At 41.9% G+C, this 26,401-nt stretch overlaps 3 protein-coding genes and 1 long non-coding RNA gene across 5 annotated transcripts; 3 read left to right on the top strand and 1 right to left on the bottom strand.

Annotated features, from left to right (window-relative positions):
* The first annotated feature begins 926 nt into the window (after nt 1-926).
* drgx (dorsal root ganglia homeobox) lies at nt 927-6,121 on the top strand. Its single transcript, XM_034100305.2, has 7 exons — nt 927-971; nt 1,134-1,222; nt 1,966-2,066; nt 2,618-2,719; nt 4,286-4,455; nt 4,833-4,945; nt 5,052-6,121. Exons 2-7 carry the CDS (start codon nt 1,165-1,167, stop codon nt 5,432-5,434), a joined length of 927 nt encoding a protein of 308 aa, XP_033956196.1. The 5' UTR covers nt 927-971; nt 1,134-1,164; the 3' UTR covers nt 5,435-6,121.
* On the bottom strand, nt 4,764-5,115 carry LOC117459501 (uncharacterized). Its single transcript, XR_004553526.2, has 2 exons — nt 5,024-5,115; nt 4,764-4,938 (listed from the first exon to the last, which is right to left on the bottom strand). It is a non-coding gene; the product is annotated as an uncharacterized lncRNA (long non-coding RNA).
* A 4,271-nt stretch (nt 6,122-10,392) lies between the features above and the next one.
* Nucleotides 10,393-17,163, top strand: LOC139435268 (trichohyalin-like). The gene is made up of 3 exons (XM_071205709.1): nt 10,393-10,596; nt 11,698-16,991; nt 17,107-17,163. The coding sequence occupies exons 2-3, from the start codon at nt 11,916-11,918 to the stop codon at nt 17,161-17,163; spliced, it is 5,133 nt and encodes a 1,710-aa protein (XP_071061810.1). The 5' UTR covers nt 10,393-10,596; nt 11,698-11,915.
* LOC117459415 (calponin homology domain-containing protein DDB_G0272472-like) lies at nt 17,126-24,995 on the top strand. 2 transcript variants are annotated; one of them, XM_071205573.1, is made up of 2 exons: nt 17,126-23,282; nt 23,590-23,703. In XM_071205573.1, exons 1-2 carry the CDS (start codon nt 17,208-17,210, stop codon nt 23,602-23,604), a joined length of 6,090 nt encoding a protein of 2,029 aa, XP_071061674.1. In that variant the 5' UTR covers nt 17,126-17,207; the 3' UTR covers nt 23,605-23,703. The 2 variants fall into 2 exon arrangements, with proteins under 2 accessions (XP_071061674.1, XP_033956086.2); XM_034100195.2 differs by having other exon boundaries at nt 17,126-24,995.
* Nucleotides 24,996-26,401: the final 1,406 nt, after the last annotated feature.

The raw sequence follows: 26,401 nt of genomic DNA on the forward strand, positions 1-26,401 counted from the left end.
TGCCGTCCCAGATGCGCTTTAAAACTAATTGAAAGGGTCCCGGAGCAGATCATTTATCTGAGGAAGCGAAATAAATCGCAGGACCCCTTGCTGTGAACAAAATCAAAAATGTGGCCTTGTGAGTGTTCTACATGCGCAAACCCTTGTAAAGTGGACCCCCTAACACACCCTGACGAGCAATTAACCCACCCGACAGTCAATCTAAAACCCAAAAGCAGTCATCCTCCTTTTTTTAATATATGAAAGAACCAAATAAAAAGTGCAGCGCGTATGTGTGCATGTTTATGGTTAGGGAATATGCTTGACTCTGGAATAACAATCACTTGTGATGAATTTTGTTGGCACAATAGCAGAGCTGCCGTTTGCCACCCTGGGTATAACTCCCTCTCCCTTTCTATATTTCTCTGACACACGTATGCACACACACATACACGCACACACCAGGGGTTGGGGTGAGAGAGACAAAGCCCTGATAATCCGATTAGGACCAATTAGGCGTGAGATTCTGCGACACTAGCTGAAAGCCTTAACACTCTGTAGACAGTTATACAGTGAGACATCTGGACACTCCCAGAGCGAGAGAGATGTGTGTGTGTGTGTGTGTGTGTGTGTGTGTGTGTGTGTGTGTGTGTGTGTGTGTGTGTGTGTGTGTGTGTGTGTGTGTGTGTGTGTGTGTGTGTGTGTGTGTGTGTGTGTGTGTGTGTGTGTGTGTGTGTGTGTGTGTGTGTGTGTGTGTGTGTGTGTGTGTGTGTGTGTGTGTGTGTGTGTGTGTGTGTGTGTGTGTGTGTGTGTGTGAGAGAGAGAGAGAGATAGAGAGAGAGAGATAGAGAGAGAGAGATAGAGAGAGGGGGAGAGAGAGGGGGAGGGAGAGGGAGAGAGAGATGTGGACACTCCCAGTCTGAGTCAGTGGAGGTGCAGCAGCCACTTCTCTCCAGAGCTGGAACTCACTCACATCAGCATCCTCTCTGCAGGTATAGATGCTCATCTCACACCAACTTTGAATCTTCCCAAATCTCCACCTCTTTTTTAAGGACGACTTAATGTGTCCGATTTTTCCAGCACAGATCTGTGTTGCACATTAGCGGCTGAAGGAGATCCGACGCTTTTGGCTGAAACTTTTGTCTCTGTTCCAGGTTTAGTTTTGCCGTTCGGAGACGCGCCAGGATGTTCTACTTTCACTGTCCGCCACAGCTGGACGGAGAGTGCTGTCGCACCAATACATGTGAGTTGACTCTATTGCGTTTTTACAGCGACCTTAGTTTATTTCATACAGCTGCGAGTTATTTCAAGTGTCTCTATCGATGCGTGTTGGGAAAGTTTGTGATGTTCAGGCTGCGTAATTATGCGTGTTGTTATTGTTGGAGAGGACCGAGAGTTAATGTTTGTATTGTTATGATCTTCTTTAATTAATCATATTTTTTACATAAAACTGATTTTTTATAAATTGGTAATTTCAAAGATTTCTAGATTGATCGACCTAATAGCACAAACAGTATTTTTCATCTCCCTAACGTAAACTTGAAAGGGTTGGCTGCTTAATATTTTTCTATTTACCACAATTTCAAATGAGAATATCAAGGATTTAGTCAGATTTTCCCTCTGCTATGTCAATCTGCAGGCTGTTTTGGTGAAAGCGCTGGTGGTTTGGCCCCGGGGCAGAGGGGGCGTTGTGTCCCGGGCACAGATGTTAGGTGTCATGGCTCTTAGTCCGTCATGGTTCCCCTCAGACACCCAACATCAATGTTTCATGCAACTAATGGAAATACAAAATGTGCCAAAGATCTGGTCTGCTTAGGCCAAGTATTATTTAGCCTGTATTTATTTTTTATACAGTTCATTTTTGGGGTATATAATCCAAGTTCTCTTGTTAACAGACTGACTGAATTATTTTAAAAGAAAGGTGCAATCGTCATACTAATTGTATTGGCTGAACTCTCTCGAATACACTTTTGTTTCTTTTTACAGTGAATTCAAGCAGCTTTGGTAACCACGCCCCGGCTGATTTTGATGATGGATTTTTGCGTAGAAAACAGCGCAGAAACAGAACTACTTTCACTTTGCAACAGGTAACAATTTTCCACCACGAAAATATCCTTAAGAAATAGATGGAACTTTACTAAGAGCCAAACTAGCATGCAGCACTATGATTAAAAGTAAAAGTAGACAAATAATAAAACACTTGGCAAAGTTTACAAAAATGAAGGACCTTTGCAGAGATGTATTATATAAACTAAAATAAGACTTTTATAATGTGTCAATGCAAGATCAACTTTAAAGAAATGAATAACACTGATTCACATTTATTATTGATACAAAATTCTAATTGAGGAAATCACTATAGCCAATATGTTGTCCTTAGGAAGGGCATACGTGGTCATAAGTGTAAATGGCCCTTTCTTTGCATGCAGTCAATATGATATAAATCCAATATTTAGTCCTATTTTAATATAATTACCTCTTTCATCCAAAAAGCGATTTCATTTTTACAAGCATCTATCTGCTGCTGATTATAACATTAAAGAAAAATAAGGGGGAAAAAGAAAACTACAAATGCATCAGTTTAAAAAAGAAAACGTCTTCAAAGTAATATTTACCATGGTATTTTGTGTTTGTGCAGTTGGAGGCTTTGGAGGCCGTGTTCTCACAGACTCACTACCCGGACGTGTTCACCCGGGAGGAGCTGGCCATGAAGATCAACCTGACCGAGGCCAGGGTGCAGGTAGGCAACAGCAGCGTGATGTGTCCTGGGCACGTTTGACCATGCAAGAGAGGGTAAATTAAGCCACTCTGTCATTCCGGCGATGCACTTTAATAACATCAACATAATGGTGAATATTAGATTAGCTTGATTAATCGGTCATTCATAATTAACCAGCGATAATGTTCCTCGCTAATTTGTCCGCGTCTCAAAGGTAGAAATACATCATCCATGCAGATCCTTTTCCAGTTACGCAGACAGAAAACGATAAACGCTGTAAAAAAGAGGGCAAAGCCTGCAGCCTTCAAATCTCTCTCTTTCTCTGTCACACACACTTTAAAACACAAACACACACACCTTTAAATGTGTCAATTTATATTCCGGTCCTGCCCTGCACATATGCGCGGTTATAAACTTGGCCAGATGTAATTAAGTTATGTGTCCGTATGTAATTTCCCGCATTCCAGATTTGCTTTTGGGTTTTGTTGTGCGCACAGATCTAATTGTGGGAAATATAATAGTTTGCCTTTTGTTCCCCAGGGTCATTTTACTATCGCTTAAACCCAATGTCGGGGTTGATAATGGAATCCAGCGCTGTAAATTAGGGATTGTAAACAAATTATTCCCCTCCTAATCCGATTACCACATTCCTATTATTAAATCTGAACATGAATCCACCGCAGTATGCAGGGATATTAAACTTACATTATTATTAGAAAATAAATTTCCTTTCTGTTGTAGTGCTATTGCCCCCCTTTTTGTAAAGTGTCAATGGGCCTCCCCCGCATTAAGAGCACGCTGCAAATTGAGATTAATGGAGCAATTATAGCCCATTCAGAGACGGGTGTGTGTGTGGGGGGGGCGCGACTTCTAGCTGGAAGGTGCAGGGGTGAGATAAGTCCATTGGTTGTATTGTTGTCCTGCCACCAACATGTTGTCCATTCTTTATGCCGAATGAATGCATATGTTTTGTTTGGCTGTTGACATCATTTGTACCTCTGGTACAATAGGAGGGATGCAGAGTACATGCACACCGACGCCAACCTCCATTCACACATCATGATTAATGCCTGCTAGAACCAAGTCCTAATCGAATCTGATGTTGTCAAACAATCACTAAATAGGGAAATAAACGACTTCATCATAGCTGCCTCTCTCTCGGGCAGCACAACTGTCAGTGGGAAGTCATTAAAATATGATAATGAAAAATTGCTCAATTAAATGTTGTTATAGGCAGTGACCTTCATTCGATTAAGATACTAGAAGTTGGTTATATGTTCTCAGCTGTGTGGATGGGAAGTTTTGGGATAAGTTGCATACTGTGGGAAATTAGAGTGCTTGTGTGACACATTCAAACCCATCCTGAAAAACATTTACAATTGGTGTGCTTAGGTTTGCATTGGTTTATCTGTGATATGCCCAAATATTTTACAAGAGAAATTAAGAATTTGATAAGAATCAATTGGCCATGAGTATAAAGCTGCCTTCAATAAATAAACTAAATGGATGCTAATATGTCAGGAATAGCAGCCAATTTCCAGTTTTAATTGGTGATTTAATTTAATTGTCTTTCTTTTTGTAATGCAGGTTTGGTTTCAGAACCGCAGAGCAAAGTGGAGGAAGACAGAGCGAGGGAGCGCAGACCCTGAAGGAGGAAAAGAGCAGATGAGTGACGGCACTCCTCCATCTCACATCAACTCTCAGTCCCCTGTGGACCACGGCAGAAAGCAGAAAGACCCGCTGGAGATGCAGCAGAGGTGAGACAATACAGATATATCATTCTTGTAGCTGTTGTAAAACAGTATCATACTAGTGGCAGAAAGCTTCTTATGTCCCAAATTTGCAGGCAAGTTAATTTGAATGATGGAAATAAATAAGAGGCAATATCCTTTCCTTCAAAAACTAAAACCACGAAACACTAACAACCATCTACTTAATTTCTGCAAATTAAACTGGCCCACTAATTTGATAAGGAAACAACCAAAGCAGAGTAAGGTGGCTCTGCCGTGCATGTTGTAGTAAGATAAAAGTTATAAAATAGTTGCAAAAAAATCCTAGAAATGTATTAATAGAATAATTTGTCAATTTTATTTCTTCACAAGATAATTTAAAATAGTATGCCTTTTTTTCCCAGTATGAACAGGACAGTGGGTCCAAGTGGTCCGTTCTTCCCATCTTGTATACCAGGCACACTCCTGAACTCTGCCACCTACGCCCAGGCCCTCTCACAGGTCGCCACACTGAAAGGTAAATATGATTCTCATTAATCTTTCAATGGTGATAATTAAGATGTGATGAGGAAAATCTGGTTTCCAGGAGTCTCACCACAAGTCCCACTTTGGTTGTTTTTCAGGTAATGGCTTATGCTCCTGCTGTGTCTCTGACCCCATGGGCTTGTCCTTCCTGCCACCCTACGGTTGTCAGGGAAACCGCACAGCCAGTGTAGCCGCCCTGCGAATGAAGGCCCGCGAGCACTCGGAGGCTGTGCTGCAGTCTGCCAACTTGCTCAGTGCGGCGAACGGGGGGCCCGGGGCCGGCATGGGGGTCCTGTCTGGAGTCGGCATGGGCTCAGCTGGGCTGGCGAGGCCCACAGTGGGTCCCCCCATCGAGGTGCCCGTCGCTCTGGGGAGAGGGGGGGACAGCTCCAGTCCTAGCCCGGCCACCAAGGTCCTGTCCCTGGGCAGCAGTCCGGACAAACACCCTCACTGCTCCAAGGAACCACTGGAAAAAAAGTGAAGCACTGAACATTAACGTGGATGAACTGATACTCTAAATCTGTGTGGCCGTGCCTGTTATTACTACGTTCCTATGAGCAACGAAGCACAACTACTGACCGACTCCAGAAACTATCTGGGAGACTTTACTGATATCACAATGTATGGATGCAACATTAAAATATTTATTTGACAGTAAATTATTATTGTTTGTGAGAAATGCTGAATATTTGGGGCCTTGTTAACCCCACAGAAGCACAATGTGGTTTTGGATCTATCTGTCTTCACACACTCTTGGACTCCATTTGCTGGACTAAGATAGATACATGTGTGAAACAGAACCTGTTTGATAATGTGAATTCAAGTAATCCTAATACAGATCCTCTTCTTTTCATGAAGAGGACAGATGCTTACATTGTGAATGTTGATGCATGTAAACTGTAAGTAGCTGATGGCAGGACAGGGGAGGACCTTTTGGAGAATTTTGGCAATATAATGTTTATGCCATCAGGTCATTTATGGGCTCAAACAATCTCTTATTCTTTTGATTTTAAAGTGAAAGTGCACTTTATTATTCAGCCACTTTTTAGTGTAAATGTGTACATGTGCCAGAATACAGTATGTCCATGTGTGAACCCCAGGCAGGCAGATGCAGTGACGGAGCGCTCAGTTAGCACATCTGTAGCGCCAGCAGACAGGGAGCACACCCGTCCTGTTGTGACATGTTCTTTAAAACAATTAAAGATGTAGTCGCTCATGTTCCTCTCCTGTTGCCTCTCGCTCCAGCCATCTGTTCCGATACATTATTTATCAGTTTCCCTTAAAGCTGGGAGAGGAGAGCAATCGTGACTCTTATTATTTATTTACTTTTAGGAACGCTCACCCTCTTTCTCTTCCTCCCTCTCTGAGCATTTTTTTTATACACCCAATTTAACATGAAATATGCTATTTATCAGTGTTGCATTTGCATTTTTAAAAACATTACACCACGCCTCTCCAAACTGAATTTTTCACAGGAAATACATTTGATTGTTCCTAAATATTTCTCCTGACTACATTGATTATTGACTTAAGAATCAGCTGATCACATTGCAAATACTTAACCGCAGATCACACAAGCAGCAGTTGGGCTGATTCAATTTGCGTCCTTGAGGATTTTCAGGAAATTACTTTTGATAGTCAATAACACAATTAAGTAAACTACACACACATTATCATGAATAATTGATAAGAAATTATGTATTACCATGAAGTACTGGTTCAATAATTGATGAGGCGACACCCTGGTGACATAGAAGAGCGAGATAATGTCAGAAGTCGTGCCAGGTTGTACACAGAGCACTAACATCCTCTTTTTTATTTTACGACGTTATGTGTGCATGTTGTAAATACCCTTAAATACTTCAATAAAGTGACACTTTCACTGACTGAGTCACCTTCTTGCGACAATTACACTTTTTAAGATTTGATGGGATTTTAATGTTACTGGGAGACTATATTTTTCTACAAAAACACACAATACTGCTAATACATTTCTGCTGTTGAGACAGAAATGTCCAAATGCAGTAAGAATTCAAAATCAGAACCTATTGTAGCCTTTTTTTATATTTGGTAGCATAACATGAGATAGCAGGTGCTGTGTTGTATCTACCCATGCCACAAATAATATTAGCAACAACATCATGTCCTAATATAATGATTTAGCCTTAAGAAAGCACCAGAGAAAATATGTTAAGCCCCCTGACATGGCAGCTAATGATAACACAATATCCTTATATAAATGAGCTCTTTTTACAAAAAAAAAACAATATTGAAGAAGGAATCCAGCCAACTCATTCAAAAGACGAGTAAAACACATTCAATCCCTCCACAATTGAATACAGTAGTTGTGGAATTTAATCATTAGCCAAAACAAAGGATGCTGAAGTTATAATGATTCCGATCATCATTAAGTTCTGCATGGGGCCCATAATTCACTGCTTTAATATTTCATAAACAAGTCAAGTTGGTGTTGACATTCAGCTGTGCATGTGGCATCATTGATAATTTTCTGTCACCTAAAAAAAGTCCCGAGGCGGTTTTGTGGAGCATTGTTATATCAAATTAGCTGGAGAGCGGCCAGAAAAGCAGACAAACATGGTGAATATGGGGGACAGCAGTTGAACTCTGTTCTTACAGTGCAGTTAATGGGCTTCTTTTGTTGCAGTAATGAAATATTTTGCAAGGATGAGGGGAGATATGTCCTGAAACAGGGAGACGTTGTGCACATGCATCCTTCCCCAGACAATAAAAAGCGCACAGAAAGCGACAGTATTTTTTAAGAAAGAATGGCACATTATTTTGCTTGACATTGGGTGCAACACCTACATCTTCACTTTTCAAGGATTCCAAAATAAAACTTAAAGTGCATACAGCTGAAGGGCCAAAAACAGCCTACTCCAGAAACATCTCTGCTTTTCATTCCTGTAGCAGACCTGATCAATAACCCAATCAATTAGAATCAATTAAGCTCAGGTCTGAACGGAGATAATACAAACAAAGCATATCTTAATGCAGCTAGTAATGTGCCTGTCTGCCACATAACCACAATCCGCTCCTCCTTACTCAGCATGGGGAAGAGCATCCTCAGCGATTCTGATCAATGCTTACAGTCCTCTCTGGCTTCACATTACAAATATTTTCGAACAAAGTTGGAGAGTTGCACTGTGCAAAGACTGGATATATGTATATACCAAATAAATGTCAGTACAGTCTGTATAGGAATTGAACACCTGTTCTCAGTTTGTCCACTAGAGGGACTTAGGGAGCAGGAAACTTGTCCAGACACTACACCAGCCTTCATTTTAAACTTCAGTTGGTAAATTGATCATTTTAGATTAACACACACTGAGTAATATTTGCTGAGGGACGTTTTTGTACATTTAATTTTACTAATCAAAAACAAGTGCTGAGTATTGAAGGCCCATCAGTATGTAGCAAAACAAAACAATACAGCATGCAGCAAGTAGCAAATCTGAATAAGGATGTTTCATATCTGTTAGGCTGATTATCTCATCAACATGAAGGAAATGTAGACATGGATGTTACTGATTGACAAAGATGCCAACGTGGAGAGAATATGGTGGATGAGTTGGTGGAGGTTGTTTAGAGGGGAGGAAAGAGATTAGTTAAAAAGGGATTACCTCAGCCTTTTCTCAAAATTTAGTATGCAAAACCATCTGTGTGTGTGTGTGTGTGTGTGTGTGTGTGTGTGTGTGTGTGTGTGTGTGTGTGTGTGTGTGTGTGTGTGTGTGTGTGTGTGTGTGTGTGTGTGTGTGTGTGTGTGTGTGTGTGTGTGTGTGTGTGTGTGTGTGTGTGTGTGTGTGTGTGTGTGTGTGTGTGTGTGTGTGTGTGTGTGTGTGCGCGTGCGTTTACATGGAGGAGTGTGACTCCATTAAGGCCCATGTGTGTGTGTCCATCATCCCACCAGGCTGGCCCTGCACCCGCCAAGAATCCCAGGAAACTATCTGCTACAGCAATCTCCTATTATAGCAGCGGCCTGAAGGAGGGGAGGGAGGTGGGGGAGGGGGAAGGGGGAGGTACAGTTCCTCCCCTTATGGCCTCTTCAGCTGGAGGGTGAGTGAGGCGGCTGTAGTCAGGGAGATTACACATCCAAACTTTAAGTACCTTAATAAGCGTGTGTTCAAATTAATGTTGAAATGAGGCCCTCATATACGTGTCATTAAATAAAACCTCTTTAAAAAGGAAATTCATTTAAAAAGTATTCTTTGGTTATTTGGTCTTACAGTCTATAGGGGGCTGCATTCAGGTCTATGGTTTCCAGGAGCCACTTGTTGACACTCCTTATAGTACATGTTAATTCCGTTCATGGAAGAGGGTGAAACTCTAGTGTGGGGCAAATAAGTTATTTATATCTCCCAGAGGGGCACCCAAACTACACCCACCCACAATAATAACACACCTTTAGGAAATGCGGTTTTTCTCCTGGTTTGGACCACACAACCTCTTAGGTCAGTTGTAACACTTTCCTACTTTGTGACAGTTAGCTCCAGCTCCTAGACGTGAGTTAGCTGTCCAGATTTATAAATAGTTGAGAGGCTGTTTGTTTCATCCGTCGACACTCGACACCAAAGGATCTCACAGACCTGCATGCAAGCTCAAGCCGTCATTCTGTCCCCCCATGGTGGACTCTCTCTCTGGGACTACTCCTCTATTTCTGTCTGGTCTCCAGGCCCGGGGCCCGCTGCTGGCCTCTGGTCAGATGCTAAAAGACCGGACTGTGGAGTACATAGAGGTTTTTGCTTTGGATTGTTGTCAATAGAAAGAGACAGAAAGGATCAGAGGACAGACAAGCAAAGGCTTTTCTGGAAGCATTCTTAGGAGTCTACAATAAACCCAAATTATGGATTATATAACTGGAAGGTAAGACAAAGCCCATTTGAAAGTGTTGTCATGGTCAAGGAGGAACACGTTAAAAACGTTTAAAAAGCCTAGGTATATACTTGATATACCATGCATTTATTTTCAGTGAATTCAGGTTTAAGAGCGGGCATTTTCCTGCAAATAAATACATGAAAACGTATGCAGAATTATCTGGCTTAATCGACAATATGTATATATTCGGTAAAAAAGGTATTGACTGACTGACATTTATAGACATTTAGTCACCTCCTTTCTAATCTCAGATTTGAAAGGTCTGCTGCTTTCCATTTGGGCCAAAGTCCCTTCGGTGTCAGGTTTTAGAGTTAGAGGCCCGTCACTGGACAAAAATAAACCTGTCACAATTACCAGAAATTACCTGACAGTTTGACATTACATTTTTGTTGCAAAAACTGATTAAATTAAGGGCAGTTATCATAATTGCGCATTATTTTTTAGTGCTACTCTCTAATGGTTGAGTGATTCTGTGTGCTAATTGTTTTGTTAAGTGCTTACAATGAATTGAAGGAAGATGATAAGAGTCAAAATACCTGCCCTTACCTTAGTTGCTGTTAATTTTCTGCTTTAGGAGAAAGATGGTGCATGATATTTTTAAACTTCCTTTCATTTCTGCACCAGTTTTGTTTGATAGTGACTTGGCCGGGCAGTACAGCAGTGCAGTGTGTAGCGGTTCTGTAGATGCTTTCGAGATGGATGGAGTCCAGTTCAGAAGATATTAATGAACTCCTGGATATTCTGAGCAAGGTGAAAGCTGCCTGACAGCTGCAGTAACTTTACACAGAACATACCCATGACGTTACCTTGTTGCACCTTAATGTGTGAACATTTTTATTTTAAAAGCACCGCACAACAAGGGACGTCTGCAGTTAGAGGGATATAAGATGGTCCCAAGCTGGAAGATAGAAATATTCTGTTATACTTAACCATGAGGCTTTTTTTGCTAAGTATGTTTTGCATTATAAACACTTACATTACATTTTAGTTTGAAGGCCATCCACAAGCAATGTAGTAGCCAGCTTATTGGTAATGTTGTGTGAGAGTAACAAAGCTAAGAAAAGCCATTGCATCAACAGATAGAAATATGTCACAACCTTCATATGCACGGCCTTGTTTGTTTTATATTATGGATATAGGAAAAAACAGATATTCATGAAAAAAAATGTTGGGCAGAAATAACCACTAACCTATTAACTCTGCTAATTGTTTTACGATTTATACACTTTTTTTTATTTATATATTTTGGTAATGATAATAAGCAATTCTATGCAATCTGCTTTACACCTGCTCTGTGGTAAAAAACAAAGAGGTTTGACTTCAATTGACTGGTCATAACCAGGACTCTTTCAATGAAGGACTCTTTCAATGAAACCAATGTCAATATCTAGCTTTTTTATTCTAAAGGTAAAACACCAGCAAAAAAAAGATATGTGTGTGTTGTATCGAAGTTTGTACGGCCGCATCCTGCTTACTCAAAATAACTCGCGTGAAGTTGCCATCACTGTGCATAGCAACAGTGTAGTCTTATTCACAACATGTCTCTAAAGGTCATGGTGATTGAGTGGAAGGATTTACAGGGCTGTTTTGAGAGCCACATACAGTACATTGCTGCCTAATGCAAAGGGAGAAAGCTTCTTATCAGGGTCAACTATAATAAAATAAGCACCCCAACAAATAAGTTAAAGCTTGTAAAATGATCCCGCTTAAGAAAAAACATGTATACCCAGGCTTTGGATCGGGTTGAAATACATTACACACGCACATCATGCAAACACAATTTAAAACACTTTCTATGACAGGTTATGTGAGTGCATCTCCAGGCTAATTCTCCTTCATTTTCTCCTCTAGGAAAAGAACAAATTCCAGGATTTTTTTGGACAGAGGCCATCTAAAAGGCACAATGACTTAGGAGCTACCAGCTGTCCAACATAAAAACCCTGACAAAGAGGTCCCAAACTTAGAGTCCTGTAGCTCAAGCAGCAGGCGGAGTGAATCATTTCAAGGTCGGTGTTTGCATGAATGAATGAACAACGGAAGACAGAGATCCTTGCTTGCAAACCTGCATCATGACCTCAGTTGAGAAGCACCGCTCAGGCCGAAAAAGTGGCGGGCATCGAAAGCACAGCGATGGAGGTTACAGTGATACCTCCAACGGTGGGTCCCTTCTGGATGAGACTGACCGTGAGGTCAGCAATTTGACAGATCGAGCATTTAGGAGTCTCTGCATTGGAGATGAGGCTGTTTATAATGACTCGGACCTCTGTTCATCTTCTCCCTGCGTCCAGAGAGACAGACAGCTGGCATTTAACGAGAGTGGCCAGAACAGAGACGACAGAGAGAGGGAGAACCTTAAAAGTACTTCAAATGAGAGCTTCACCCTCAGGATGCAGCAGTATGGACAGGACATGATCCATGGAGGAATGTATGGGGCCGAGATCCAGAAAGATCCACAGTGGGAGGTTTATGGAGAGAAGACAAAGGGGAGGGTTTCTGCCTCATTCCAGCAAGCCTTTGTGGAAACCTCTCAACAGCGGGAAACTCTGGGGCAAGAACAGTCGTCTCTTCTCAGCAATGGAGCCACAGAGTTGAATTCACAGCAACGCAGAAGCCGTTCAAGAGTATCCTCTCTGATCAGAGCTTTTAACTCTGAGGGACAAAGGGATGGAGCAGTGGCGGATAGTAAACCCAGAGAGTGGAATGATGAGACAAGCTGGGATAAATCGGCTCTGATGAGTATCCAAAGGGAACTTACAGAGTTTTCTACTCCTTACCAGCAAAACGTTAATAGTGGTCAGTTCCCTTCATATGACACATTTGCCTCCCAAGACACTAACTTGTACTCCTCTAAAGTGGCAGCAGTGTCTGACATGAATTCGGCATCCTCTTTTATGAGCTCTTCCCATAGTAATCACAGTATGTCCGCTCAGGTCAACTGTAACTCTAACTTCTTCATACACAGTGAGTTTAGTCCCTTCAAGGTATGGAGGGACTATAACAGGTTTCCCTTCTCACAAGGAGGAGTCTCAGGGTTTATGCACAGTTCGGAGTTTCCTAAATGGTATGAGACACCGATGTACAAGGAGCTTTCACTGGAGGCCCAACCACAGGGTCCTTATCAGTTTGGTGAGAGGGTTATCAGAGACCAGAGGAATAACTTGGCACCTGTTGTTCCTCCCACTCATCAACGATCCACTTCAACATCTACAATGATGCAGAAAGCTCCTGCTGTGGAGAAACGCTGTGAGTCGGAGTTGACTGGTCATTACCCCCACAGAAAGCGTACACAGAGCCTAGGAACTAACAAGCTTCCACCACAAAGGCCATCAACTGCGTCACCTTCCAGTGAGATGTCTCGACGTGTCCAGGACACCATAAGCTCAGTCAAAGCCCTTCAACAGAAAATAAAAATGATGACAACAAATCAACCGGGAGGGCTTTGTAGCAATGACAATTCAATAATCAACAATGCAGAATCAATGGCACCAAATGTTACCAGTGGTACCACAAGGACGACCCCCTTCAACATCAGCCATCTGCTCACGCCTTTAGTTTATGCACATCAAGAAGCAGAGACATCAGAGGTCGGACAGGATGCAGTTTCTCCTCAACCTGTGGAGCATGCTCCAGTGCGAGCAGAAAGCAGAGGAGCCACTCCTGATATTAGGATGTCCAGCTACAGATCCAGAGCCAGCAGCCTACTCTTCAATCTCAAAGATAATAGGAAAAGAGTCAAAAGCACCTACAGTCCTACCAAATTCAAAGGCTTGGAGACATTTGAGAAAAACATACAGCCCTCTACCCAGGAGCTAAGGGACACTGTGATAGACATCCCTGATTTTCCAGATCCAGACATTCAATTTCTCCAGGTAGAGGAATCCACCAAGACTAATGCTGCCTCAGATCAATATGCAAACCTCTATCATAGCTCTGGATTGATGCTTTCAAAACAAAATTCTCAACCTGAACATATAGGCCAAATCACAAGTAATTCCCAAACAGCTCAGATGCAAAGTGAGATGGTTCAACACTCAGGCTTCACTGACCTTAAACCTGAAAATTATGCTCAAAATCTTCCTGCTAATGGACAGAATCTCTATGAAGAATTGTCGTTTACTCCCTATAAGGAAGGCGGGATAGATAATGTAGAATCTCCGGGAGGTGATGTATACAAGTTTAAACAATCCTATACAGCTACAGAAACACCACGGGTAAATGCTGACAACTTTCAACACAGAGAAAACGTAATAAGTAAGGCAAATGCTGAGCAACATTTAAATCAAACAGTGGAAAGGGAATTCACAAAAGTGGATAGATATCAGCAGCTCAAAGACAAACAATATGATGACAGTAATGTGTCCTCACATGATAAGTGGATAATGACAAACAGCCAAGACACAGACAATCTGAAAGCAATCTCTCCATGGAAACAAGAGATAACTGCTTTAATGGAAAAAGACCAACATGCACAGGCTTCCCAAAGAGCAGCCATAATAAAGGACGAACTCAATTCACCAAGAGACAAATACAGACAAAATCAGCAGAGTATAAATAAAGAATTTGAGAAACGAAATGCTCCATTGAGTAATGACAGTATAGAAAACCCAGCATATTATGGACAACACCATGGAGCTTTTAAGGACAAATATGCACTTCAAATGTATTATGGACACAATGATGGAAATGAACTGAAAGATGATTATTTGACACAGAATAATGACAGATATGCTGATCAACAATATAAAAACCAACACACGTTGAATTTCAATAAAGACATCAGTACCCTCATGCAAGAAACAGCTCAGAGGAAACAATATATGCCAAATCTAAAGGTGTATGAATTGCAAAGTCAGCAGCCAATAGAAACTAAACCACAGTTGGAACCGAATAGGCAGACATTTTCATTATCTAACCCTGGCAATGCATTTGCCCCCACAATGGCTAACCAGGTGAAAGATAGACATTGTATTGAGATGAGGCCTGAACAGATCAGAGCAGAGGATATCAAAGCACAACACAACCAAGCAGAGCTGGCAAAGGCACAACACTGGGCTCAACTGGATAAGCCCAATGGGGAGTCAGCTAGGTTAATTTTAGCAGGGCAGATTGGTTTGGAGAAAGGCAAAGCAGAACAGGCCAAAGCAGAGCTAACAGAGCACAAGCGGGTTAAAACAAAACATATGAAAACAGAGGAGCAAATAGAAGAAAAGTCGAGACAAAATCTAGAGTGTGCCAGAGATGAACAGACAAAGTCAGAGCAAACCAAATTACAGAAAAATGACCAGGTCAAAGTCAAACAAGCTGAAGCAGAGAGGCTAAAAGAAGAACACATAAATGCTGAACTGGCAAAGGAAGAGCAGGCTAGAGCTGAACAGGCCAGAAGAGGAAAGATTGAAGCAGAGCAAATTGCGGAAGAAAAGGCAAAAGCAGATCAATTTGAAAAAGGGAGAATGGAGGCAGAACAAATCAGAACAGAAAGAGTTAAAGCTGAACAGGCTGAAGCAGAGCGTATAAAAGCAGAAAAAGCTAAACTGGAGCAGATACAGAAGCAATCAGCTAAAGCTCAAATAGCTAAGCTAGAGCAATTACAACAGCAACAAGCTAAAGCAGAACAAGCTAAGCTAGAGCAATTACAACAGCAACAAGCTAAAGCAGAACAAGCTAAACTAGAGCAGATGCAACAGCAACAAGCTAAAGCAGAACAAGCTAAGCTAGAGCAGATACAACAGCAACAAGCTAAAGCAGAACAAGCTAAGCTAGAGCAGATAAAAGAGCAACAAGCTAAAGCAGAACAAGCTAAGCTAGAGCAGATACGACAGCAACAAGCTAAAGCAGAACAAGCTAAGCTAGAGCAGATAAAAGAGCAACAAACTAAAGCAGAACAAGCTAAGCTAGAGCAGATAAAAGAGCAACAAGCTAAAGCAGAACAAGCAAAGCTAGAGCAGATAAAAGAGCAACAAGCTAAAGCAGAACAAGCTAAGCTAGAGCAGATACAACAGCAAGAAGCTAAAGCAGAACAAGCTAAGCTAGAGCAGATAAAAGAGCAACAAGCTAAAGCAGAACAAGCTAAGCTAGAGCAGATAAAAGAGCAACAAGCTAAAGCAGAACAAGCTAAGCTAGAGCAGATAAAAGAGCAACAAGCTAAAGCAGAACAAGCAAAGCTAGAGCAGATAAAAGAGCAACAAGCTAAAGCAGAACAAGCTAAGCTAGAGCAGATACAACAGCAACAAGCTAAAGCAGAACAAGCTAAGCTAGAGCAGATACAACAGCAACAAGCTAAAGCAGAACAAGCTAAGCTAGAGCAGATAAAAGAGCAACAAGCTAAAGCAGAACAAGCTAAGCTAGAGCAGATACAACAGCAACAAGCTAAAGCAGAACAAGCTAAGCTAGAGCAGATAAAAGAGCAACAAGCTAAAGCAGAACAAGCTAAGCTAGAGCAGATAAAAGAGCAACAAGCTAAAGCAGAACAAGCTAAGCTAGAGCAGATAAAAGAGCAACAAGCTAAAGCAGAACAAGCTAAGCTAGAGCAGATACAACAGCAACAAGCTAAAGCAGAACAAGCTAAGCTAGAGCAGATAAAAGAGCAACAAGCTAAAGCAGAACAAGCTCAGCTAGAGCAGATAAAAGAGCAACAAGCTAAAACAGAACAAGCTCAGCTAGAGCAGATAAAAGAGCAACAAGCTAAAGCAGAACAAGCTAAAGCAGAACAAGCTAAGCTAGAGCAGATAAAAGAGCAACAAGCTAAGCTAGAGCAGATACAAGAGGAACAAGCTAAAGCAGAACAAGCTAAGCTAGCACAGATAAAAGAGCAACAAGCTAAAGCAGAACAAGCTAAGCTAGCACAGATAAAAGAGCAACAAGCTAAAGCAGAACAAGCTAAGCTAGAGCAGATAAAAGAGCAACAAGCTAAAGCAGAACAAGCTAAAGCAGAACAAGCTCAGCTAGAGCAGATAAAAGAGCAACAAGCTAAAGCAGAACAAGCTCAGCTAGAGCAGATACAAGAGGAACAAGCTAAAGCAGAACAAGCTCAGCTAGAGCAGATACAAGAGCAACAAGCTAAAGCAGAACAAGCTAAGCTAGAGCAGATAAAAGAGCAACAAGCTAAGCTAGAGCAGATAAAAGAGGAACAAGCTAAAGCAGAACAAGCTCAACTAGAGCAGATAAAAGAGGAACAAGCTAAAGCAGAACAAGCTAAGCTAGAGCAGATAAAAGAGCAACAAGCTAAAGCAGAACAAGCTAAAACAGAACAAGCTAAAACAGAACAAGCTAAAGAGCAGTTACGGGAGCGACAAGCTAAAGAAGAACAAGCTAAATTAAAGCAGATAGAAGGGCAAAAAGATAAAGCAAAACAAGCTGAAATCATGCAAATACAAGAGCAACAAGCTAAAGCAGATCAAGCTAAACTACAGCAGACACAAGAGAAACAAGTTCAATTCGACCAAAATAACACTAAGGTAGTTAAAATGGAAAATTTCCTAATAAATCACGTTCAAGTTGAAGATGTAAAACAAGAGACAGTTTTGAAGGTTTCAATAAATGCTAGTGGAGAATTTGCCGAGCAACCTTCAACTCAGATAAGTAAAGCCAAAGACACAAAGGCAGAGTTAGAACTAACCAAAGTTGAGCTAGCTAAAGAAGATAATATGCATGAAAGGTCGCCAGTGACACAGCAGGTCGAAAGAGAGCCGGATAGAGTTGAGATAGTTAAGACAGACTTGGCTAAAGCTAAAGCTGAATTGGCTAAAATAAAAGAGAAAATGAGAGGAGCGCAAAAGGAGAAAGTCAGAAATACAGTTCTAACAAAAGAAAATGGGAGTAAGACAGATGATTGTTTAAAGATAAATATCAATACAAATGCAGATCAAGAGCAGTCAACACAAATGCATCAACAGAGGGATGACTCAGTTTTAAGCAAGCAATATTTAGATCAAGTTAATAGTGGGGTTAATGAATATGTGCGTCTTCGAGCGAAATATGGTTTTATTGATACAACTTCACCAACCAGCAACAACGTGTTGGCAGCAGGAAATGTTTCTTCAAATGACGTTGATGAAATACCAGTTGTATCTCTTGATGAAGTTGAAACAAAAAATAAATCTAGTCCTACAAGCAGAGTTGCAACAGATAACACACAGAATGAGGATGAAGCAGGCAGCTTGAAACCTAAGGAGTTGACAGATAGTCAGTATGTTTATAGTGAGTCATCAAAGGAATTCAAATTATCTGGTGATAATTATTTACCTTTCAATGAAGATGAAACAGCAATTACTGACAATGTTACTGATAAAGTTAAGGATGACAGTCTTGAAAAGTCGAAGAAATCTGACCCTCTGAAACACACTGATATTTCAGAACAAAGAGATTCTCATCCGCCTAAACTGTTCCCCTTCGAGCGAAATGAAGGTTCAGATAAAGGTTTGCACTTCACCCCTCCCAGAGCATTGTCCAGCAAAGAGAGAGCACAGACCAAACAGGAGATTCTGACCTCAAGGATAAAAGCCCATGCTGAAAAAGAAATTTCAGCCATCAAGGAAAAGGGGTTTGCAGTAAGAGAAGGGTTTATGTCCAACAATCCTGCCAGGCAGTTATCAGGTAGTCAGAGTATGATTATACGACAGAGGCCACCAGCACAGGAAATGTCTAAAAAACATGAAATGTCCAGTAATTACACCCTAAAGCAAATACAGATGGATCCAGTCAAATCTTTTTCACCTCCAAGCTCTGCTTCAATCCCACTTAACTCTGCCGCAATCTCCAGTAAGTTATTGTGCCATGAAGAACTAATTAAGAGCAATGACAATGGGGCCAAAACATCAAAAAAGACAAAAGATAGAAGTTATAACATGAGCGCAAATGAGGGATTGGTTGAAAATCAAAAGAACGAGAATCAAACTGGAATTAAGTCACCAATACAAAGTAAGGAGCAGACACCCAAAAACAAGCAAGAAAAGCAGGACGCAGATCAAGGAAAAAGCTCAAGGCAGAAAGAGGGACTAAAAGACAATGTTGATGTAAAAACTGAACATCTCAACAAGAAGAAAGAGGAGCCATCAATAGCTATAGCTGCGGTTGAATCTGAAAGCTCAAAACCTATGACGACAGAAGAGACGGAAATTAAACATGAAGCTGTACATGAGGACTCAGCACATTCACTAAATATTGTCTTTGGTCAGAACGAGACCCTAGTAACTGATGAGAGCTTGAAGATCACAGGAATAATGGTTAGTGTGCGAGAAAGAAAGCAATCTATGGACAAAGGTCAGAGTAATATGAGCACTCTAGAACAAATTAATCGTAAAGATTGCAATAATTCAGAGCTAGATAAATGTAATTCCAGCTTGGGTCTGGAAGTAAGTAAAGGAAATACATCTTCAATGGAATTTAGCATGGTAAAGCCAAAGGTTGAAGTTGTACGGAACACTCATTCTACAAAGAAGGAAGATCAAACTAATGTTGGTATGAATAATCATCACGAAAACAGGCAAGAAACTTCAACCCTAGAAGCTAGAATGAAAAATGTGTCTGAGACTGTCACAGAGAAAAATACTAATCTCCAGCAGGAGAGTTCTACTATAATTGTAAAATCCCTGGTTGAAAAAGGTGCACCCTCCACAGTCACTGAACTTGCTAAAAATAAAGTGTTGGCGGAATCGCAACCCCTTCTCTACAAACAGGACATAATGGCAAATAAAATTAAAGATCAAACAAAAGAAACGGCAAGAGAAAACTCAGCAAAAAGCAGGAGAAAAGATAAAGTAAAGATTAGTACCGAACAAAACGATCGTCCAACAACACATACCAACAACAACTCCAAGCCCAAAGTGATAGAGAACACAAATGGTGCTGATACTGAAACTCTGATAAAACATGACATCCAGCCGTCAGCAAAAGAAGAAATGTCAACTGTCAGAAATCCATCCAAAAGCAGAAACATAGATGGCAACAGTGCACCCCTAGTGGAAGAAAACATGTGTGACTCTACACCACCAAAGCCATTCATCAAAATCAGTCCCTCAATTAATTTAACTGAGAATGAAAACACCCATGTGTCTCCAAAACATCAGTATGAAGAGAAACACATGGAAAAAAATAACCAAGATGATGATAATGTGAATATAGGCAGCACTGCCATCAGAGTTGTGCCCGCAATAACTGACAAGATCAATCTGAAAATGGTGGGAAAACATAGTGTCACCACTATCCCCTCTGATGTACTTGCACCGGATGAGTTTAAACAAGATGGACAATCCAGTCTTGGAGAAAAAGTAAACACTTTAAACACTGAAGACAGAAGCAAAGTCCTTGCTCCAGCAAACAGTGAGAAGCAGGCACAAGACAGTTTGGAAGAAAAATGGACAGTACAAAGTGTGTTGTCCAGTGTTAAAAGGCTTTCTGATTCACTGAAAATCAGCAATCAAGAAAACAGCATAAACACAACCATTGAGAACACTCAGGCTGAAAAAGGACAGCCTCAAAGAGTCAATATGAGAGAAACAGTGGACGATTTAAAGAAACAACCAATGGTGGGAGACTACTTCCAAGTACAAGGGGTATCAGACACTAATGATGACACACAAAACTGTACAAATGTTGAAGTTACGTCAGATGCGGTTTCAAAAGAAAAGGAACTTCCAGGATTACTACCAAACAAGGCAGCTATCAGCAATAAATCATGCAATGAAGAAAAACATGTGGTTGATCAAAGTGAAAGGAAAACAGTGGAAACAAGTTCAGCAAAAGTTCAAGATGATAATGTGAAAAGGAAAAATGGGAAAACAGAAGATAACCTGGCTTCGAAACAGAGTGATGATCCCACAGAGAAACAGAGTAATACAAATGAGAAGACAGAAGCCAGTCAAGCTGTTCACATCAGAACACATCAAACAGTGAAGCAGCCCAGTTTATCAGCAAGGGAAAGGCAGAGGTCAAGAAATACCCACCCAACATATGAGGATACAGATAAGGAAAAACCTCAAGTTAAACCAAAGCCAAAACAAAGGGTATCCACAATACCTGAGATATCAGCACTTGCAGACTATGCCAGGTTAAAAGTTATTGTTTCAGAAGATGAAGCAAACCCAATTCAGGAATTCCCGCCTAACAAAAAGGAGGGATTATTTCCAATAATACAGACTCGCCATAGCAGACGTCCGGTGTTCACTGCTGACCCACAAGTCCTCCCTGTGAAACAGAAAAGCGTGCCAAAAAAGACGGAGGTCAACTCCAAGTTGAACAAAGAGCCCAAACCTGTAGTATTTCCAATTACAGAGAAAGAACACCAAAGGACGGGGATGTTCAAGTTGGGCGACAAAGAAAGACAAGACAAAATGCAAATGGCTGCCAAAGCCAATAAAGGTATATTGGATTCAAAACAAGCACAACAACTCAAAGAAGCAAGCAAGTCACCAACAAATTATCTTTCGAACCAGAGAAGTGAAAAACAAGTGGCTGGAACTGATAACCAAATAGTTTGTCAAGAAGAACAAAGCATTCATCAGCCAAATAATCCTCCGTCGCTATCGACAACCTCAGTCAACAGGCTACGAAGCAATTCTGCATCACAACACCTCAAGACAATGGATAGCTCCAATCCACCTGAACACGTTGTGGGAGAAGGGTACAGTGTAGAAGACACCACAGCAACTCCAAGAAAAGATGGGAAGATTGAAAATGCACTGGCTAACATTGGGGAAGATAAAAGGAGACAAAAAATGCTTGCAACTCGGCATGAGGAAATCGAGGCACAACAGCGTAGTAGAGCAAAACAGTTTGAGGAAAAAGAAGCTTCTAGGATTGAGGAGGAGAAAAGAGCAGAAGAAATGAGAGTTAAACAAATGATAGAGGAAAATAGAGCTTCTCTGGCTCAAGAAGAGAGGAGAGCTGCTCAGAGAGAAGAGGAGAGGAGAATAAGGGAACGGGAGGCCATTGCTGCTAAAATCAAGGAGAGGCGGGAAAAACAGAGAGCAGCAGAAAGAAGAGCAGAAGAAGAAAAAGCATCTCAAGAAAAAGAGGCGACCAGAGCAAAACAAATAGAAGAAGAACGGAGAATAAAAGAAATTGAGGAGAAGAGGAGAACAAAGGTTGAGGAGGAGAGAAGAGCAACATTAAGAAAGGAGGAAGAGTTGCTCAAAGAAAATGAGGAGAAAAGGAGGAGACAGCAAGAGGAGAAAGCTGTTCAAGAGGAGCAGCAGAGGAGAGCCAAACAGATTGAGGAGAAGGAAGCTGCTCGAAATGCGGAGGAGGAAAGAATCACACAGATGAAAGAGAAAGCAGATCAGAAGATTGAAGAGCAGAGGAGAGAGAGGCAGAAAAGGGAAGAATGGATGAGAACTCAGAGAGAGGAGGACAAGAAGAGAGCTGTTGAAAAAGCACTTATAAAAAAAAGAGAAGAACGGAGAGCCAAAGAGGAGATGACCAGACTCATTGAGGAAAGCCAAGCAGAAATAAAAGAGGAGGGGGAGAGAGTGGCAAGAGAACGGATGCAAACTCAAAGAGAAGAGGAGATCAGGGCTCAGAGGAGGGAAGAGAAACATCACACGTTTACTGATCACAGAGAAACGGAGAGAGCCACTCAGATGGAGGAGCAGAAAAGAGCAACACCAAAGATGGATTCCCTCCAGTACTATGCCATCACCTCAACAGATTCAGAGAAACCCAGAGAAAGACAGCTGTGCTCCCCTTCAGCTTCTCAACAAAGACAGAATCCCTCCGGGCTTGGGTCAGCCGAGGACTCAGGATGCTACACGAGGTCTTATAGGCCACATGCAGCTGCATCTCCAGCACTATCTTTGCCCCGCTCAAACAGCTCCTCTCCTGCTCTGGGAGTCAAGCCCTCAATGTTCAGGGTGAAAGACAACACTTTCAGAGGTTCCTCCCTCACCAAGTCGGTCAAACCACGCCTCCATAAAAGCTTTGGAGAGGATTTCCGGGTAGGATCACCCCTGGAGAGAGGAGATGAAGAGCAGGAGATAATGAGACGCAGCGCTGGTACTCCTGACACAGGTTTAAACAGACTTGCTGCTATCAAAGAATCCTCCACGTATCCATATTCATCTCAAGATTACTCAGCCCATCTCTCCCAGCACAGACCGTACTCAAGGAGGAGCATTGTTCTCGATGAAGACGACTCTCGCTCCGTCATCAGCAACATGTCCGAGGATGGCGAGAGTTGTGCCACCAGTGCAGCAGACCTTGCAGACCTACGAGGCCTGTATGACTACGAGAGACCAGAATCGGCCTGTAGCTACAGCAGTGATATGTCCCGTTCTATGGGCAAGCCTCCAACTGTTCCTCCAAAGAGTGAGAAAGCCTTGCGAAGAGCAAAAAGGTTGACAACTCGTAGAATAAAGAAGGATATCTCTAAAACGGTAGCAGACAGCCCTGTTGGAGTTGAGAAGTCTCTTCAAGAAGACGCCAATATTCCTTCCTCCATTGAGGTATGCTCCAACATCCGCCGAGCTGTGGCTTCCCCTCATTTTTCCTCACCTGTCTCCCTCGCTCATGCTCCAGCAGCGGGGTCTGGCTTGGCTTATTTACACTCTCAGCACCAATCTTCTCACAGCTATGCTTCCCCCCATGCCACTGGTCCTATCTCCCTCGCAGTTGCATCACCTCATGCCACTGCCCCCGTTTCCATCTCTGTTGCCCCGCCTAATGCTGCTGGCTGTGCTTCCCACACTTCTGCTCTTAAGACAGTTGCTCATGTTTCTTCTTCTCCCACTCTCCATCATGCCAAACACCCAGCTCCAGCTCCAGTGACACAGTACCATGTAGAGTCAAGCTACCCCCATTCCTACCCAATGACCCAGCGTAAGGTGCTGCAAGACCTCGGCTCTGGTCAGTATTTTGTGGTTGATGTGCCGGTTCAAGTTAAAACTAAGACTTTCTTCGACCCAGAGACGGGAAAGTATGTCCAGCTGAATGTGCGCGAGTCTGGCCAAAGCACCTCCCGAGCCCCGCCCCAGCAGACGTACACACAACCTCAGCTCCAACCACACATGCAGGTCAAGGTTCAACAACAGTCCCAGGTCTCTCCAGCTGGCAAGCCTTTTGGGGTTTATCAAGGCAACCATGGTTATCCCAAAGACTACCAAGCTCCATCTATCAACTCTGTGCGCTCCCACAGTTTATCGGCCCCTGTGACCGTCCACCAGAACCAGCAGTCTGTCAGGCAGAGCCACAGCTATGGACACACAGCCCCTGAGATGGGACAGAACTGTGACGGGCATTGCTACAGCCCAGAGAAGACTCCATACATGGACACAGTTAATGATAAAGACAAAACATATAACACAGTTTACAACACACATGGCCCATATGAATCCTTCCCAGAGTTTGACACAAACAGCCAGCTTGCAGGAAGCCCGGTTTGTGAAAATGATAACTCAGCCCACTCACAAAGTCAGCCCCGTGATATAATAAGCATCAGTGAACTGGATGACTTTATGGAGATGTCTGACTGGTGAGAGCAAAGACTGTTAGCTTTTTCTTCTAAAGGGGTTGATACTGTTAAACAGACAAGTAAAGTACCCAAAAGCACAGTATGAATGGATCAAGATATGCAGTATTTTAAGTGTATGTGAATGACTTCAAGTGAAAATATTGCTGCTGTTGATTTTGGAGAATCACTGTTGCTATTTTTTGTTCACCATTCCATTTGACTTTTGAATGTGAGAAGTTAAGATATGTGTCTTGTGTATACATTAATAAGTATCCCATTGTCTCCTAAACCTATAAGTATGTTATCATACATTAGAAAAGCAACAGTGTGACAATAGTGTTTAGTAGTTTGGAAAAACATTGGTTTCTGCTATAAACATTGGCAAGCCTTTTTAAGTTTTATTTATTTTTAATTCATTTTGTGATGCATGAACAATTGGTAGACCTGAAGTGACAATGAAATATCTGCAGATGGTGTAACGCCTAGTTTGTCAAAGTGAGACAATGGTAATGTGATTATTGCTGTTTTTGAGGTTTCATTTCATTTTTAAAGTTGGAAGTTTGTGAGAATGTTGCTGTGATACAGAGTAATGCGGAATGGACTAATTAAAGCAATAAAAACACTTAATTCATCCAAACAATTTCACCACAATGTCTTTCAGAATCACATTGTAAAGGTTTTTGAATAAACAAAAAGGAAATGTAAAATATTCCTGCAGCATGTTGATTTCATTTTACTACCCAGAAGACTGTAATAACAATATAACATTACTGCCACTGGCATCCTGTTTACACTCTTGAAATGTACCCTGGGTCTGACTCACAATGAACAGTCTTTTTAGTGCATAGAAAGGGTGCATAAGGCAATTACAAAGTGTTATTGAGAGAGCACGATAATATGTCCTCAGAGAGTTGATAAACAAAAAAAGGGAAAATAACATTTAGTTAATGACACATGTGTGTATGTCTTTGCCTATTATACCCATGGGAAATGTACACAGCTATGGTGAGAATGCCTGCAGAGAGTCCCCAGCTTCATAGCAGCCTACTGTACGTGTTGTTGATCCCCTGAGAAGCAGTAACCTGCTTTGACCACTGCAGGGCAGAGGAGAGCGATTCCTCCACTGGAGCAAAGACTTCAACTTATGTAAGAGAAAACTTGAGGGAAACCCCAGGTAAAAGATGTAGAAATAAAGACATCATATTTCTGAAAAGTCCAAAGAACTCATTTACATATGCCCCACAATTGAAAGAACTTCTGTACTACTGTATACATTAACTAATTATTCAACACTAAATCATTTGTCAAAGAAGATTACTGTATTAACCCACCCAGTGAATTTTCATTTGAATCCATGCTTTTCAAGAATATCCTACAACCTGAAGGGTTAACTGTGTTGTGTAATTCCATTTGGCTTTGGCAGAGCTCAAAGCGCCAGCAGAAGCCCAGCCTCAGCAGTTTAGTCTGCTCAATAAAGCAGCAGGCTTCATACCACTGGGACAGTCTGACAACCACAGCCAGAGACAAGCCCATGCCACTCTGTCCAGACGGGGAGAGGTTGCAGCCCGCCCACACACACACACACACACACACACACACACACACACACACACACACACACACACACACACACACACACACACACACACACACACACACACACACACACACACACACACACACACACACACACACACACACACACACACACACACACACACACACACACACACACACACACACACACACACACACACACACAATGAACAGAACACATGCATGTGAACATAAAGCCCCCTACGTGAACATACAACATTTGCTCTTTGTTTACTCTGATTGGAGATGTCAGATGAAGCTCACCCCTAGACTTTGAGAGTAACTTGGGTGATGGAAATGTATGTTCAGCACTTTTTGCCTCTCTAAATGACACACTTTGACAGACGCACACAAACCACGAGACTCGACCATCGCTTTAGAGTTCTGGGGTTTTGGGCTTTAGTCCAAGACTTCTCACAGGAACACAGGAAATGACATTTCCTACGTTTTGCAGGACACAGAGAGAAAGGGAGAGAGAGGGAGGGAGAGAGAGAGAGAGAGAGAGAGAGAGAGAGAGAG

Source organism: Pseudochaenichthys georgianus, chromosome 15, assembly GCF_902827115.2.
Source record: "Pseudochaenichthys georgianus chromosome 15, fPseGeo1.2, whole genome shotgun sequence".
Classification (NCBI taxonomy): Eukaryota; Metazoa; Chordata; class Actinopteri; order Perciformes; family Channichthyidae; genus Pseudochaenichthys; species Pseudochaenichthys georgianus.

Bases quoted from the DNA above. Each gene is read 5' to 3' on its own strand.
- LOC117459415 (XM_034100195.2), top strand. From the start codon at position 17,208: ATGCAAATACAAGAGCAACAAGCTAAAGCAGATCAAGCTAAACTACAG.
- drgx (XM_034100305.2), top strand. From the start codon at position 1,165: ATGTTCTACTTTCACTGTCCGCCACAGCTGGACGGAGAGTGCTGTCGC. The intron at 1,223-1,965 runs GTGAGTTGACTC...TTCTTTTTACAG, and splicing joins GTGCTGTCGCACCAATACAT to TGAATTCAAGCAGCTTTGGT. The intron at 2,720-4,285 runs GTAGGCAACAGC...TTTGTAATGCAG, and splicing joins TGACCGAGGCCAGGGTGCAG to GTTTGGTTTCAGAACCGCAG.
- LOC139435268 (XM_071205709.1), top strand. From the start codon at position 11,916: ATGACCTCAGTTGAGAAGCACCGCTCAGGCCGAAAAAGTGGCGGGCAT. The intron at 16,992-17,106 runs GCTCAACTAGAG...AAGCTAAAACAG, and splicing joins AACAAGCTAAAGCAGAACAA to AACAAGCTAAAGAGCAGTTA.